This window comes from Perca fluviatilis, chromosome 9, assembly GCF_010015445.1.
Source record: "Perca fluviatilis chromosome 9, GENO_Pfluv_1.0, whole genome shotgun sequence".
Lineage (NCBI taxonomy): Eukaryota > Metazoa > Chordata > Actinopteri > Perciformes > Percidae > Perca > Perca fluviatilis.
The window spans coordinates 29,559,509-29,575,075 of NC_053120.1; the positions used below are offsets into that span (position 1 = coordinate 29,559,509).

At 39.8% G+C, this 15,567-nt stretch overlaps 1 protein-coding gene across 1 annotated transcript in view; it reads right to left on the reverse strand.

The window, feature by feature from the left end:
* Positions 1 to 13,652, reverse strand: part of LOC120566080 — a 101,589-nt gene extending 87,937 nt beyond the window's left edge. Inside the window, exons 1-2 of the mRNA XM_039812324.1 lie at positions 13,363 to 13,652; positions 445 to 566 (exon numbers count right to left, since the gene is read on the reverse strand). Of these exons, the coding sequence (XP_039668258.1) occupies positions 445 to 566; positions 13,363 to 13,420 (180 nt within the window). The 5' untranslated portion in view covers positions 13,421 to 13,652. The remainder of the gene's footprint in view (positions 1 to 444; positions 567 to 13,362) is intronic.
* Positions 13,653 to 15,567: the final 1,915 nt, after the last annotated feature.

Genomic DNA, 15,567 nt, shown 5'->3' on the forward strand with positions numbered 1-15,567 from the left:
TCTCAATACAGAATGCTAACGTGGCAAACTAATTTATTCACTTTTAGAAGACCAACAAACATAGGCGTATATTTCGGGGGATGCAGGGGATATGTCCCCCATTTAGTAGAGGAAGATTTGTCCCCCTCAAAAATATGATGGGGGCTCAAAACATGTACGGAAAACAATAAATGTTTACTTGTGCTACATTGGGGGGTTAAAGAACACAACAGGAGCGAGAGAAATAAAGATATATTTATGTTGATTTGCAATGCAGGAGAATAATAATTCCCTTTACATTAATAAAGACATTTGAAAAATTCACCAGAATGCAGGAAATGAAGTGTTTGAAGCTCAAAATTATATCTGGAAGAACCTCCAGACCGCCCAGTTATAATGTGTGTGTGTGTAACCCCCCAATGTTGAAACAAAACCAAAGTTTCCTACATGTAAAGTCTTTCTTACCTTCTGGATCCACGTGGACAGGCACACGTGATGGGCAAGTAAATTCTTGCAGTTACAGAAATTCCTCAGTGGGTCACTGGCTTGAAGTTCAACATCCCTGCATATAAAGCACTCTGATGTCTCTGTAGCAGAAGAGGAAAAGATAGGTTATGAATGGTTTAGCACTGATTTCACAGTGCATCAAAGGCCATTTGCAGATTAACGTGAAGAAAAAGGAAATGGTTAATTGACTCAGGATTTATCCTAGTATCATTGTATTTTCTTTTGAGAATGAGTTTTGCAAATATTCCCACTTATACTGCAACTTATTTGTTAATAGAGCATTCAACAACCCTGTACAGCATTAATTTATTAATTTAATTTATACTGTTTATTGACCCCCAGTGGGGAAATTACAATTTACACTTTTTGTTAGAAATCACTACACACAGGCCTGAAATACACACAGACATGCTCAGGACCTATTCATGCACAAATGGAGAGATGTCAGAGTGAGTGGGCTGCCAGTGCTGGACCAGTGACCTGAGCGGTTGGGGGGGGGGGTACGGTGCCTTGCTCAAGAGCACCTGGCAGTGCCCAGGAGGTGAACTGGCTTCTCTCCAGCTACCAATCCACACTCTGTACTTTGGTCCGTACTGGGACTTGAACCAGCGACCCTCTGGTTCCCAACCTACTACTGCCACCCCCTTAGACCTTTATTTTGTTCCCAGTGGGAGTGCCGCCAAAGTGAACCTGGGCTTTAAAAGGTAATTGTTGCAGGTTGACATTCCTGACAAGACAATGAACACGACTATGCAGACATGAGAGTGACAATGCGGAATAAAATTCTGTTTTCTGTTCAGTGATTATCTTCAACTGCCAGAATCTTATTCGTAATTCGGTTTGTTTTCGTTGTTTTATTTCATTTGTTTACGTGCAAAATGTAGTTACTTTACTACTAACCAAAATTATAAATTAAAATAAATGTACTTTTATTCTGCAGAAAAAAACATCCATGGGAAAACTGCAGGGGATAATATTCCTATTTAGGCAAAAAACTGCTTTAAAAAGAATAATTAAACCCTCACAAGGTAATTTTACAAGTGGGCTCTGCCAGATGCCAGAGTGAGTCGTCAGACAGAATTTTCAATACAACAATACCCAGTAACTGCATGTTTTCTGTGGACAACCTTTGTTAAGTTTGCACTAGTTTGCCATGAGCAAGCATTGAGGAGCTGGAAAGACTAAATTGACAGGCCTGTACCTAGTCTACATCCCAGACATTCCACTTTCGGGATTGCTCGGTTGCTGCCGGAAATTTCGCTGGATGTCGTTTTCGGCGGGATGTCCTTTTCAGCCGGATGTCCATTACCTAACGCTTTCTTTGTGTTGGAATTTTAAACTCCGGTGGATTTATGAGGACTATGGTTAACTGCTCCTCAGATCTCTGCAGGGTAAATCCAGACAGCTAGCTAGACTATCTGTCCAATCTGAGTTTTCTGTTGCACGACTAAAACAATCTTTGAACGCACACGTTCCACCAAAACAAGTTCCTTCCCGAGGCTATTTTGCTGAGGCACCGGGGTTCCGTGCAGCGCATAGCGCCTCCCAAGACGATTGTGATTGGTTTAAAGGTCCCATGACATGGTGCTCTTTGGATGCTTTTATATAGACCTAAGGTGTCCTCTAATACTGTATCTGAAGTCTCTTTCTCGAAATTCAGCCTTGGTGCAGAATTACAGCCACTAGAGCCAGTCCCACAATGAGTTTTCCTTAGTATGTGCCATTTCTGTGTCTGTAGCTATTGAGGAGGAGAGAGGGGGGCAAGGTGGAGGGTGGGGTGTGGCCTTGACCAACTGCCACTTTGCTTGTTTGAAAGCCATGATTTCTCTATCTCATGGGTGGGCCAAATTTTCTGGGCGGGCAAAGCAGAGAAAGGGGAGGTAACCTTGCTCCTTATGAGGTCATAAGGAGCATGGCATGACATTTTCATGCCGTGGGACCGTTAAAGAAATTAATGTTGAATTTTCAATACACCAATATCCAGTAACTGCACATTTTCTGAGGACAACATTTGTTAAGTTTGCACTAGTTTGCCATGAGCAAGCATTGAGGAGCTGGAAGATTAAATTGACAGGCCTGTACCTAATTACCTAATGGCTTACATTGAATTTTGGATTGTTATTGATAAGATATAGTAGAAAACACATCTAATCTGACTCACTAAAAAGATGACACAATAAAGTAAATGCTGTCCTCCCACAGCATCCTTAGCAATCATAAATGGGCCAATCTGTTTTATGAAAAGTTTGGTAGTTAGAGGACTGCACTCAGGCGCGGATTAATGCACAGGCTTACTAGGCTGCAGCCTAGGGGCCCCACGTGTGCAGGGGCCCCAGATTGTCCAGACAATTTATTATCATTACTTTTTTTTTTCTTTTTTTTTGTCCGGCCCATAAAAGTGTTAGGCCTGGATCGGCGATCCATTGTTTTTTCAATTGACTCTGGGCTGGCCAAAAAACACTTTAGTTAAAAATATCACATAGACAATTTTTTTCCATACACCCCCTACTTTCACATTGAAATGGACTAGTCCATAACGGTGCGCGGCGTGAAAGATAAACACACAGTGACCGGAGAACTGGGAAGTACACAAACAGAGACGAAGCAAAACGAGTCTAAGCGCGAAATTAAACTAAGTTACCCGAGCGGCTCAAATAAAAGAAAAAAGTCCCGATAAGTATTTGGCAACGCTGCCAAAGATGACAAACTTTTTTACGACTACTGTTGGGGATACAGACATGATGAACAACAGTCCAAAGCGATGAACATGCCGCTACAGCAGCAGCTAGCTGTGGAGTGGCGCTAGGTGAGGATAACGTTAACCAAGACAATGCAGAGGACGTCATATCTTTAAACAGCACCCTCTTTGGGATTTCTGCCTGCATGCAGTTTCGGGTGTGCATCTGCCAGGCTAGGATAGTGATAGAGATCATGGAGAAGAAACGCAAAGGAGGTGCAGAGAAGCTGCGTGAGAAAAAGAAGCGCTGCCAAATGTGCCAAATGGACAGACATGTTTTGGGCAGTAGCAGGACCTTCATCAGCTCCCGTGGCCGATGATAGTGGTGCTGGTGTCGGCTACAGTGACATGCAGAGTGAGGAGGAGACTCAGGAGGAGAGGGACAGAGATGAGGGAGTGAGGCTACAACCTGCGGTAAACACAACTCCCCTTAAAACACTTAACCCCTTGATAAAACTGAGTGGTGGACAAACTGTTGATGATAACACTACAACAATATAAGAAATAGGCATGCTATACTGTATCATTGCATTAGTTTGGCTAAGTGCGCGGGTATCTGAGTCTTGACTGATCATTTTCTCACCGTTTTATTATTATTAGGCTATATTAGCCTGCCTTTCATTCAACAAAGTGGCATACATCTTAATAATAAGCAAAACACCACCTTAAGGTTCATCAAACCGTAAGCTTGTGCATTTGTGTCCTTAAAGTAGCCTAGATAAACGTTGCACATCATGCAAACTTTCTTAACGAGAATTGTAGCTTTTCTATCTGCACTGGCAGACAAAAACTCATGATAGACCAATTCAAATTAAAGCACAGGGCCTCTTCAGTCGTGAAATGATAAATAAATAAATAAATATATATATATATATATATATATATATATATATATATATAGCTTGTTGTATGATTCATGAGGAGTATACCGTTTTATTATATTAATAAATGGCACTTTTTTGTATTTAATGTGTCAACTCTCACTGATTCTTGCTTACTCATTACATGGCGTTAGTATTTTTAAGTAGTAGGAGCTGCTATACATATTCAGGGGAGCGCAAGGACGGCTGGTATTTGTGATCTTACGTGGTGTGCCAGTCTGGGCCAAAATGCCAGGGCCAATTTTTGGTCCCAGTCCGTCCCTGCTGCTACCTATAGCTCGGATCCTGCATGTGAATTCTAAAAAAATTCTAAAGGCGTGATGATTATGCAACAATATGTAGCCTACGTGTTGTGCTGCTGTTTCATTATTGTTGTTAATAACAGTGTTATGTGCTGCTGCTGCTGTTTTTTTATTTTTATTTTATTCACAGTTTAGTGTATTGCACAGTGGTTTGTGTCTCAGTAATGATCAGTGGTGGAATGTAACTAAGTACATGTACTCTAGTACTGTACTTGAGTCCAAATGTTGAGGTACTTGTACTTTACATCTGTTACAGCTTTACTTTACACATTATGATTTCTGTACACAAAACACATGTAGTTTATAACATCTGATGTTTGATTTAAAGTAAACTAGCCGACAATATAACGGCTACAAGTCCAGCTGAGATGATGAGACCATTAAACACTAGTTGATTGACAGAACTGTTTGATTTGTTTCAAGAATATGAGGATTTTTCGACATTCAGTACTTTCACTTTAACTATTTCATGTACATTTTCCTGATGATACTTACATACTTTTACTTAAGTAACATTTTCAATGCAGGACAGTATGGTATTAATATTTTTACTGAAGTAAAAGATCTGAATACTTCTTCTACCACTGGTAGTGATGTTGTGATTTTGTTCTGCACTGATGCACAGGGCCGGTTCTAGCCCTTTGGTTGCCCTAGGCGAGGTTGAGTTTTGTGCCCCCCCCCAGTCTCACATTGCCAGATCTCCACAGCGCTGTATCAGCAATAGAGTAGCAATGTATGTTCATTTTAGTTTCTAGCTTCCATGTAAGTTAGATGGCACCAACATTTGGTCTAATCATAACTGGTCTGGCAACCCAAAAGCCAGTGTTTTGTTTCCAGATTTGTGTGCATGGTGACTTATGATGGGGGGGGGTCTGCGGGTCCACCCCCTGAAAATGTTGAGCATTAAATACTTCATTTCCTGCATTCTGGTGAATTTATATATATATATATATATATATATATATTTTTTTACCTTTTTCTGAATCAATTTATGCTGGGAATATCTTTATCTAAAGGGAAACAGAGATTACAATCCAAATATAAAAACATAATGGAATATTTTGCAGTAAGGCTCTCAGGCATTCTGTGTTTTATTCTCAATGTTTCTAATTATATCTGAGTCAGCACACATGTAACCTAGGCATCATTTACTATTCCCACTTTTGCTTCTTTTGTTGAGGAAGTAACCACCTTAAATGTGCATATTAAAATTATTCACCTGAATGATACATTAATTAATTTTAATGAACTAATAAATCCCTCGACTGTAATATTTCAGATGTGTTCAGATCTGCTCATGTTCAAAACTTTATGCACATTCAAAATACAGTATATCTCATCTGTGTTCTCTGAGGTTTGGAGGAGTTGTGATATTGTGAGAAAAATAAAGTGATAATACAATAGACTATTACAAGAATAAAGTCACTATATTTCAGAAAATAATCCACCTGCACCATAGTCTGCTGTGCATTACGTGATTGCTCTGCTGATACGGTAGATGTCAGACCTCCTGACAGACACAGAGCCCCGCTTGAGACGCTGGTCTCAGAATGAGACAGTTTAGGGAAGTGGCTGTAGGCTACGCTGCTCTACATCGGAGGTGGAAAGACAAAACTACGCAGAAATAGGGACACATCTGCAGCAGCATGCCCACAGCAGAGCGCGTCCATTATAAACCTGAAGCTGCACAGACCACGGAAGGTGCGCTTGCAGCAGCTCCGTGTCTGTGCCGCTGCTCGTCTCTATTTTTACAGCGAGAGTGGACACTAAGCAACGCACAGCTCTGCTTCAGAGATCCGTGTGTTTGAGTTTGACCCGTAGAATGGAAAAGTCGCGTAATGAAAGGTTGACAAGTAAACGTGTGGCTGAGGGGGCGCCCTATGATGATCATGATTAATAAACACGTTTTATTTCGCTTGTTGTTCTGATTCTATTATTAATGGGAAGTAGACCTAAGGGCGACACGGCGCCCCCAACACTTTTGACGCCCTAGGCAATCGCCTAGGTCGCCTATAGCAATCGCCGGCCCTGCTGATGCAGATCCTGTAGCCTACCTGTTGACTTATAAAGCTAAAAGTGATTACCAGCTTGCTGTTGAACTGTGATTCCAAGGTACGCTGTATGTCAGATACACCAGAATTATTAGTCAGTCAGAGCATCTGAGAAATATAAGATGTACACCATATAAAGTTCTTATGGTGAACATGTTCGCAAACAGTTGTCTGTTTCTATAACCAGTGACATTAGCATTCAGTTGGATTTGTGTTTTTGACTGTAAGTCAAATAGTCACTATATTTAACTTTGGTTTGATAGCCTCCACCTCCTGATGGATAACAGCTGTGTGCTGCGGGTGGAAATGAGGTTGATAAGAGCGGTGAAACTGAACCAAAAGTTGTGGCGCCATGACACAAAGACAATGAACTGAAAGCTGCTAAAAGTTCTGTTAATGTCAGACAGCGTATCCCAGCCTACATTGGTCGAGAGGCAGGGTACTTTCTTCAAAGAAGGATCAGGATTTGTTAATTGTTAACAACAACACATTTTTTGCTGCCTTCACAACTTACAACATCGGATTTGAACTCACAGCTGAAACAGTGCCTAATATCTTGCAGTAAAATCGTTTGTCCCGGTTCAATTAGGAGTGGACTTAAAAGGTGAGCAGTGGAATACATCATGCGCTAGCTGGCATACATGTGGTCCTAGCCCAGGGCTGGGGTTACCCACAGCAACCAGCATCTCTGATTTAACAGAAAACTTGGCCAATATCTCTGTTAGTGTTGATTCCCAAACAGGAGCATTTGAAGCTAAATATTGGCCAGTAGCTAGAAGCCAGGCGTGTTGGTTTCATCTCATAAAAACATTGGGAGACAGCAGTGAAGGCTACCTGTCATCTGTGCGCTTGCCTGAATGGGGGGATAAACTGCTGCCTCAGAGGCTCCTGTCTCCTTTGGGGCCTCTCGTTGAACTAGATTGCTTCAGGTGAAAATCTATCTTCGGATGAAAAACTCTTTTAATCAAAGGGTGTTTTTTTAATGTAGCCCATCACATTCTGTGTAAGCAGATTTTATTACTGACCAGGCAGATATCTCACCTCGCATTAATGTCTGTGAGACAAGCTGTGAAATAAATAGAAAAAAACCCTGATGAACCCATTTTGGTTAAAAGTCAGAAATCTGGCATTTGTTAGACACGTGTTGTAGTCTCCCTTTGCCAGACCTTCTTCCACAGCGCTGCGGAAGAGGGTCTGGCTTGTCTATACAGCATTCCCGGGATGGGAGAAAAACGTGTTCTGGTTTATTGGCATTTCTTTAAACCAATCACAATCGTCTTGGGCGGCGCAAAGCGCCGAGCGGCGCCACAGCAAAATAGCCTTGGGATGGAACTTGTTTTGGTGAAACATGTATGTTCAAAAGTTGTTTTAGTTGTGCAGCAGAAAACTCAGAGTAGACAGATAGTCTAGCTAGCTGTCTGGATTTACCCTGCAGAGATCTGAGGAGCAGTTAAACATAGTCCTCATAAATCCACCGGAGTTTCCAACACAAAGAAAGCAATAAGTAATGGACATCTGGCCGAAAAGAGGGACATCTGGCCGAAAAGAGGGACATCCGGCGGAATTTACGGTGGCAACTGAGATAGTGGATGGTCGTGAATAAAGACTAGGTACAGGCCTGTCAAATTTTATTTTCCAGCTCCTAAATGCTTGCTCATGACAAAGCAGTGCAAACTTAACAAAGGTTATCCACAGAGAATGTGCAGTTACTGGGTATTGAAAATTCTGTCTGACGACCAGTGGCGATTTTAGACCCTTTTTAGGGGTGCTCAAGCCTAAATTTCATCTCAGCCACCCTAAAAATTATAATAATAAAAATTAAATACATTTGTTTTTTTCATTTTAGTGCTTCAAGTTAGAGTTTGCAAACTTGTCTGTTAGCAACAGAGGGCAAACAATTACAGGTTCAAAGAAACAGGTATATCCTGTGTTTCTGTCGCCAACACTATGCACCTGTAACCCAGTCAAGGAAAGTTTTATTTTTTATTTATTTATTGTTTACACCTCATTATCATTTGATTTGATTCTGGTAGTCCATGAAGTGACTTAGACATAGTTTTTTAATATGTTCAATATTTTGCATTGTCTTTGTCTGTTATAATAATAAATACATATATTCATTGTTATCCAGTGAAATTACTGATTTAGCAGGGGGGGTTAACATTTTTGCAAGACACTGTATCTGTGTCACATTCTCATTAGGGGCTGAGCCCCCCCTTAAGGTCTGATCCTAGAATCGCCCCTGCTGACGGCTCACTCTGGCATCTGGCAGAGCCATCTTGTAAAATTACCTTGTGGGGCTTTAATTATTCTTTTTAAAGCAGTTTTGCCTTGTATGTTTTTTTCTGCAGAATATAAGTAAATTTATTTTAATTTATAATTTTGGTTAGTAGTAAAGTAACTACATTTTGCACGTAAACAAATGAAATCAAACAACGAAAACAAACCAATTTACGAATTACTCTGCAGGGACATGAGGAGTTTAAAATTCCAACTCAAAGAAAGGGGAAGCTAACGGAATTTCCGGCGGCAACAGTGCAATCCCGGATATGGAAGGTCGTGCCACTAGCTTTACCTCCCTGTTACTGACACCAGCCACCTGGACTAATAATGAAAATCATTGTAGTGAGGGCACTTTCCAAACACTACTATGTGTCAAAATTCATGTTTGCTTCCTTATCGTCCGCCTGTCTTAACAATATATCAAGTTTAGTTGGTTTTCACTCATTGTCAAAATAACTTTGTATGTGTAGAAGAGTTTGCAGAAAATAATGGAGCTGTGCAGAAACATACATATAGATTATGACAGTCTAGCTAACAGGCAGTCTGTGTGTTTCAGCAGTCTGACCAAAAACATTTCCAAAAGGTACTGTGATGGCAGGTTCACAAATTATACCCACAAGTCCTTTTTTTTTTTTTTTAAATTTCATTCCCCTGAATCTGTATTGCTTTTACGATCATTATGGCATGCCTTGAGGCACTTCTGGAGCTAAATAACAGATGCACTGCTGCCGAGAAAAGAACTAGAAAACAACATTACAACAGAGATGTAAACATGCGGCGCGTCAATCGTACCCGAGCTGACACGTCTGCGGGATCTGTGACACCCATAATTAACTGTCAGCGGTGTCAGTGTTCGGCAGCGTTTCACATGAAGGTGAGTGCTCTACTAACTGGCTGAAGCCACCCTCAACGCACGATTTAACAGCTAACAAAACTTCCTCTGTGCAGCAGCAACAGCAGCAGCTCCAGGCTGTGTTGCTTCCATACAGGGTGATGATGTACTAAAACAAAGTTTGTCAGTTAAAGATGCTGATCTCCCACTATCACAGAGGACAATGTACCAACGCAAACTCTATCAACAGCTCTACTTGACTATCAGAAAAATGGCTTTTTTAGTAGTGGGCGTCTGTCAGTGATGTTTTAATTCCCTGCTTCACAGTGTCACAGACATGAATCATAAGAAAGAAAATTATAGAAGGATAATAGGAGCCGTACTCTCAACAGAAGTAGTCAAACTGTGCGGTGGTATTGGATGAGTAACAAACACCGTACGGTACACAATACAGTAAACAAATGGGGAAAATGCCAGATTGAGATCATTTAATTGTTCGCTGCATTGCTAACGACCTCATTAACAAAAGAATGATGGGAAATCAGCATGGTCTGGGCAAGGAACCGCCTGTGTGACAGCCATCTGGCTACAATGGGGGGTGGGGTTAAGTGGGGGTTGGGGGGTTGGTAAGTTAACACCACGGCCGTCACGACTTCTAAGCGTAGGCCGACAGCCCCTCTAGATGGAAGCAGATATTAGTGTTTTACTAACCAATGTGAATTCAAATGTTATTTTTCTTTATTTGAGCTATAATGTGATTCAAGAATTCACAAAATGCGAGTATAGAGTAGACGTATCCACTGAATATCTCTGGATGTTTTAACCAATATAATTAAAACTGAGATTATTGCTTGAAGGTGGATTTACTTAATGTTTTCTCTATACTTTTCACATGTATGGCAGTTTACTTTAAATACACACCTACAGTACATTTAAAATATAAGTATGAAGATATATTATCAAAAGTAGGGAATCAGTCCAAACTGGCCCAAAACTTTCAGACTTTAATTATATTACTTTAAGTTTATAATATAATAAAGTTATACTTTTGCCGTACGCAAAAACAAGCACATAAACTGTTCAAAAACTGACCTCATCACAACCTTAAAATGGGAAAAAAGGGAAAATGCAGCTTATCCAAAGTGATGATTTCGATCCGCAATGACAGCAGCAGTGAATCAAACTTTGCTAGCTCATATAAGGCACCAGATAACAGATTCATTCATTTCCACAAGCTGCATTCATGCAAATTGTGGGTTAATCATCTATTTAATTATTTATTTAAAATGATTGGTGATAGGCCTTTAATGTTTGAGACATATGTTCCTATTGTTACAGTGTATTTCCCAAGACATGGTGACAGTACAGAAATAACTAATATTTCCCTCGACTGTAAGGGCTCCTAAGTTAAAGGGGCACTCCAACAACTTTTCATTTGCCAATATGCAACTCAATACCATCTTAAGCCCGAGATTATATAGATTATATATATACGACAAAAAACTGTATCTCTGATTCATGACTTAATCATTTTATAACCATAACGCGTATAAATTAACCATTCACTGCAGCTAAAAGCGAACACTCACGCTGTTCCACTGATGTCTTTGGTGTCTTCGTAGCCCTTACAGGAGGTTTTTTAAAGCATTTTTTGGGATCTTTGAGCAAAAAAATCCAAACTCTTACATCCAAGATTAATAAACTTTATGTTCATAATTTATGAATTTTTGGTCTTTAATCGCCGCTAGCTTTGATGCTAACCCGCATTAGTTTCCCATGCTCTGGGAAAGCATTCCGACCAATAAAAAGCTTGTTTACATCTTGTCAACCAATGGAAGGCTGGTCTGACTATCCATGTGTGTGTGCATCATTGCAGATGAAACAAAGATCGCATATAGTCAAGAGCAGAGATCTTCAACAGGGTGTCCGGGACCCCTAGGGGGTCCTCAGACTTACTGGAGGGGGCCCCCCAAATTATTGTTAAATTATTGTATTTTTTAAAAGTAAAAAAATAAATAAAAATGGCTTAACATGAGCCCAACATATTATTAGCACACCACCTATTTTTTAATAGCTTAGTATTATGCCCTAAAAAGGTATGTATAAAGGCTTTAGGCTGTCCATGTAATTGTAAACCCAGTTTAGCTTAATTTTATACAATATATGTAGAAGGGGGGTCCCTGCTCCGTCTCTCTTTCAGTTCAGTGGTCCTTGGCTTAAAAAACGTTGAAGACCCCTGGTCAAGAGGAATGACCCGAGTGCAGAATAGTTCGATGTGACTGACTCTGACAGAGAGTAAAAATGGCATTACTGTCGTGAGTATTGGCATAACCACTATTTTCCACCAAGCTATGTGTTATGGATACGCGCCGACCCCCGCGAGTAATCGCTGCCATTCAAGTCAATGCTTGATATTCCACCAGTCGCACCACGACGCATCCCAGAAGCATGCATGAAGCGGCTCTCCCCTCAGCTCTGCTAAAGATAAGTGCCAGGTCTATTTTTATGCGAGCTGCGGGCCATTCGTACAGTCGGCCAGGAAGTGAAACAATTTACCAAAAGACAGTTTAATAACAGGAGTGCTTGGAGAAGAAGGTAGATACTAGCTAATAAACACGTGATTGTTCTGTAAAGTACTTGTAGAAAACAATATAATCTGCGAGTCGGGCAGCAAGACGCTTCGCTTCTTGATACGCTCCCGGTGTGGTATTGTGCGTGGCGGAGGACGGAACAAAACCAGAACGCAGCCGGAACGCAGCAAAGACACGCCCGGTGGAGAATCGGAGTAAGTGAATCCCATGAAGGCAAAAGCGTCTGGACTTTTTTTGGAAGAAATGTAGATATTTTGTCCACTGTATAAGTTATAATGTTCATTTTCTCACTGTTTGACTCCCAAGACATAGGAGAACTTTTTTTTGGACAACATAAATGCTTGTGTAGAATTGCTGTGTGTGTGATATCAATAACTATCTGTGAGATTCAATTTCCGTTTTACTTTTTCATTTGTCTTTATGGTCCCATAACTTCATTTTACATTCAAGTGACATCACTGCAGCACAAATATTCTAATAGCCCAGTTTGTCCTGAAAAAATAGATGATCATCAAAAGATGATTTCATCATCAGGGCTATTTTTCTGACCTCGGAAAGCTCCTTTCAGAGCCACAGCAGATATTATGCTAAGTCTGTGATGAAGTAAACTGAACATGATGTGCAAAATCAGTTGGGTGCCCCTTTAACGGTGAGAGGGGGGATTATTGCTGCATGTGTAATACTGCACATTTACAGGCTATATATCAGCATTGTAAAACAATTAATTAAGATATTTAAAGTAGCTACTTATTCATTTTGGCATTATATTTTGCACATATAACCTAATTAACTTTGCGACTAATAACACATGTCAAAATGGTTCTTGTTTGACCACTTTCTAAAATTTCAAACAAAACCTTTCAGAAAACTACAATACATGATCATAATTTCTACTTTGCAGATGAGTGTCATCCCACTCTCCTAGGAGAAGAACTTGCAGAAAACAAGTGCAGGAAGAATCATAAGTGACCCTGGAGTTCTGCTCTGAGGTAGGAATGGGTTTAGTCCTAGTTAAACTTTCAACATAATTCCTCGGAGGGATTCTGAGATGCTTGATAGATACAGGCCCTGGCCTCACTGTGGTTTCACCTGGGTGTCAGAAAGTAGTTATCAGATTAAGAAAAGAAAACTGATAATAATCATATTACTATTAATGTATAAAAGTGTAATATATGTTCCTCATGAAACAACATACATACCTATGAATAATTTTCTGCATGACTCTGCTGAAGTCAGTGGTTGGTACTCACTGCCCATATTTCACTTTTTTGTTGTTGCTGGGAGACGACTTCTTCCACTCACTTCTGAGCACTTCCAGATGCCACTTCCTGTTAACTTTCCTCAGTTTTCTCTCGCTGTGGTTATAAGGACATTAAGAGACAAAGCAACATGTCAATATCTAAAATGTACTACTGTATATCAGAACTTTCTACTACTGCACTCACTGTCAGCTGATCGCTCTGTGTTTTTGTTTTTGAGGAAGTTAGGAAAACGGGTTAGCCAATCACACAGCTGCACACTGAAGCACGTCATGACAGGAAGCCAAAAGGAAAAAAAAGAACAAAGAAAAGCTATCGGGTGAACTCCGGTGCATTCACTGCGAAGACTTAAGTCTTAAAACAGATGTAGTGAATGGGAAAGTGATGATTACAAAACACCACAAAGGTAGATTATTTTTTTGCCACATGCATTGTTTTGTTTAAGGGAAAATAAGTTATAAGTTTGGCAATATTTCATAATGGTGGAGCATGTAATGGAAGAGATTGCTTTCTTATAAACAACACTGTGTTGCAACAAACCGTCACGTATGCTCACTGCTGGGAAATGATGACTAACAGATCTTGGAGTTTCCCCCACACATATTTCTGCAGGTTGACGAAGTGAAAATATTAATGGAAATTTCCAAAGTAACAGTTATGGCATTTATTTTTCCCTTTCGGCAGCCCACTTTGCCAGGTCTCCTACAATGTTCTCTTTTAGGCCTATATATATATATATATATATATATATATATGCCTTGGTCATATGGAAAAGAATTAGGTCACAATTTATTTGTTGTTATTTTGTTGTACATTTATGTTATTTATTCTTGTAGTAGGTTCATATTATCTGCTTACACATAACAGTAGAAAAATGCTACCTCAGGACCGGAACATCCTTCGTGTGGGAGCCAAAATGCTGTTTAATAAAATAAACTTTTAATAAATTTAGAGCAATGCTAGCAGTTCTGTTTTGCCATATATTTTATTTTTGGTTTGGGGAAGTTTGCACTTGTGACTCCATTCAAGCTCTTTAGCTAAAATAGTGTTAGGTTAACCAAACACGTCAGTTCAGTTGTCATTCTCAAAGCTTCTCTTAAAAGTACAACATGCTGTTAAAATATACCAAAAATAAAGGATGAATCTAACCTGTGTGTTGCTTGTCCAATTGTGTTTTTCCATAGTCAGCATACAAATAAATAGTTATGTTAGAACTAAACAAAAAAGGAATGATAATTACATTTTAATTTCTAATACTAACTGGCACTACCCTGCAATACAGGAACAATGCTGGATCTTTATTTCCATGTCTTCTAGATGAGTCATCAGCATAGTGAGAATGTTGCCCTTTTGCCTGGGTCATGCAATCTTTTAGCACCATATCATGTACATAAACATCATGTGCATAGTTTAAGAGTTCACAGTTTCACAGGTTTTTAGTTAAAACACATGCAAAATGTGAAGAGTTCCATACCTTCTCTAATAAAGCACTCAGCTCCCAAAAAAAACAAAACCTTGAAGAAGTTGTTGGTATGGGACAGGTCTACACTCTGCCTAATTAAATGGCACGTCTCCTACTATTCATGAAGAGCACTTATTAAAACAAGCATTCACATCCAATCCACTAGATAAATGACTTAACACCAAGTGCCATGAAGCCCATTAAATTGCTTCTTTAGAGATGGATCACGTCCAAACACACAATCAAAGGATTTGACTGGGATTATCTCAGATTAGAAACACTCAAGGACAAATGAGGAGATGACAGGATATCATACATTGAAAGGATAAATTAGCAGTCACATACCAGACCAAATTTGTGATGGGTGTTAGGGAATAAAGAGCGGGAGGGGAAAGATTGAGTGCTAAAAAGCAAGGAACAGCTCTTCACTTTTTAGTAAGCCCAATGATACATGGCCAATGTAAACCACAGTAAAAGCTTTTCCCTCTCCCTCTAAAACCTCCTGCCATCTAAATAAAGTCCACATCAGGGAGAGAATCAACCACTAAAGACGGAGAAATGGACACAAAGTAACTGTTGAGAGATTCATCTGTTAGTTTATGACCTTATGGTGTTACTGTGAAAAACATTTTGTTTAAGAACCTCTCAGACACTATCATACCATGCTCTTAGTACATTTTTTA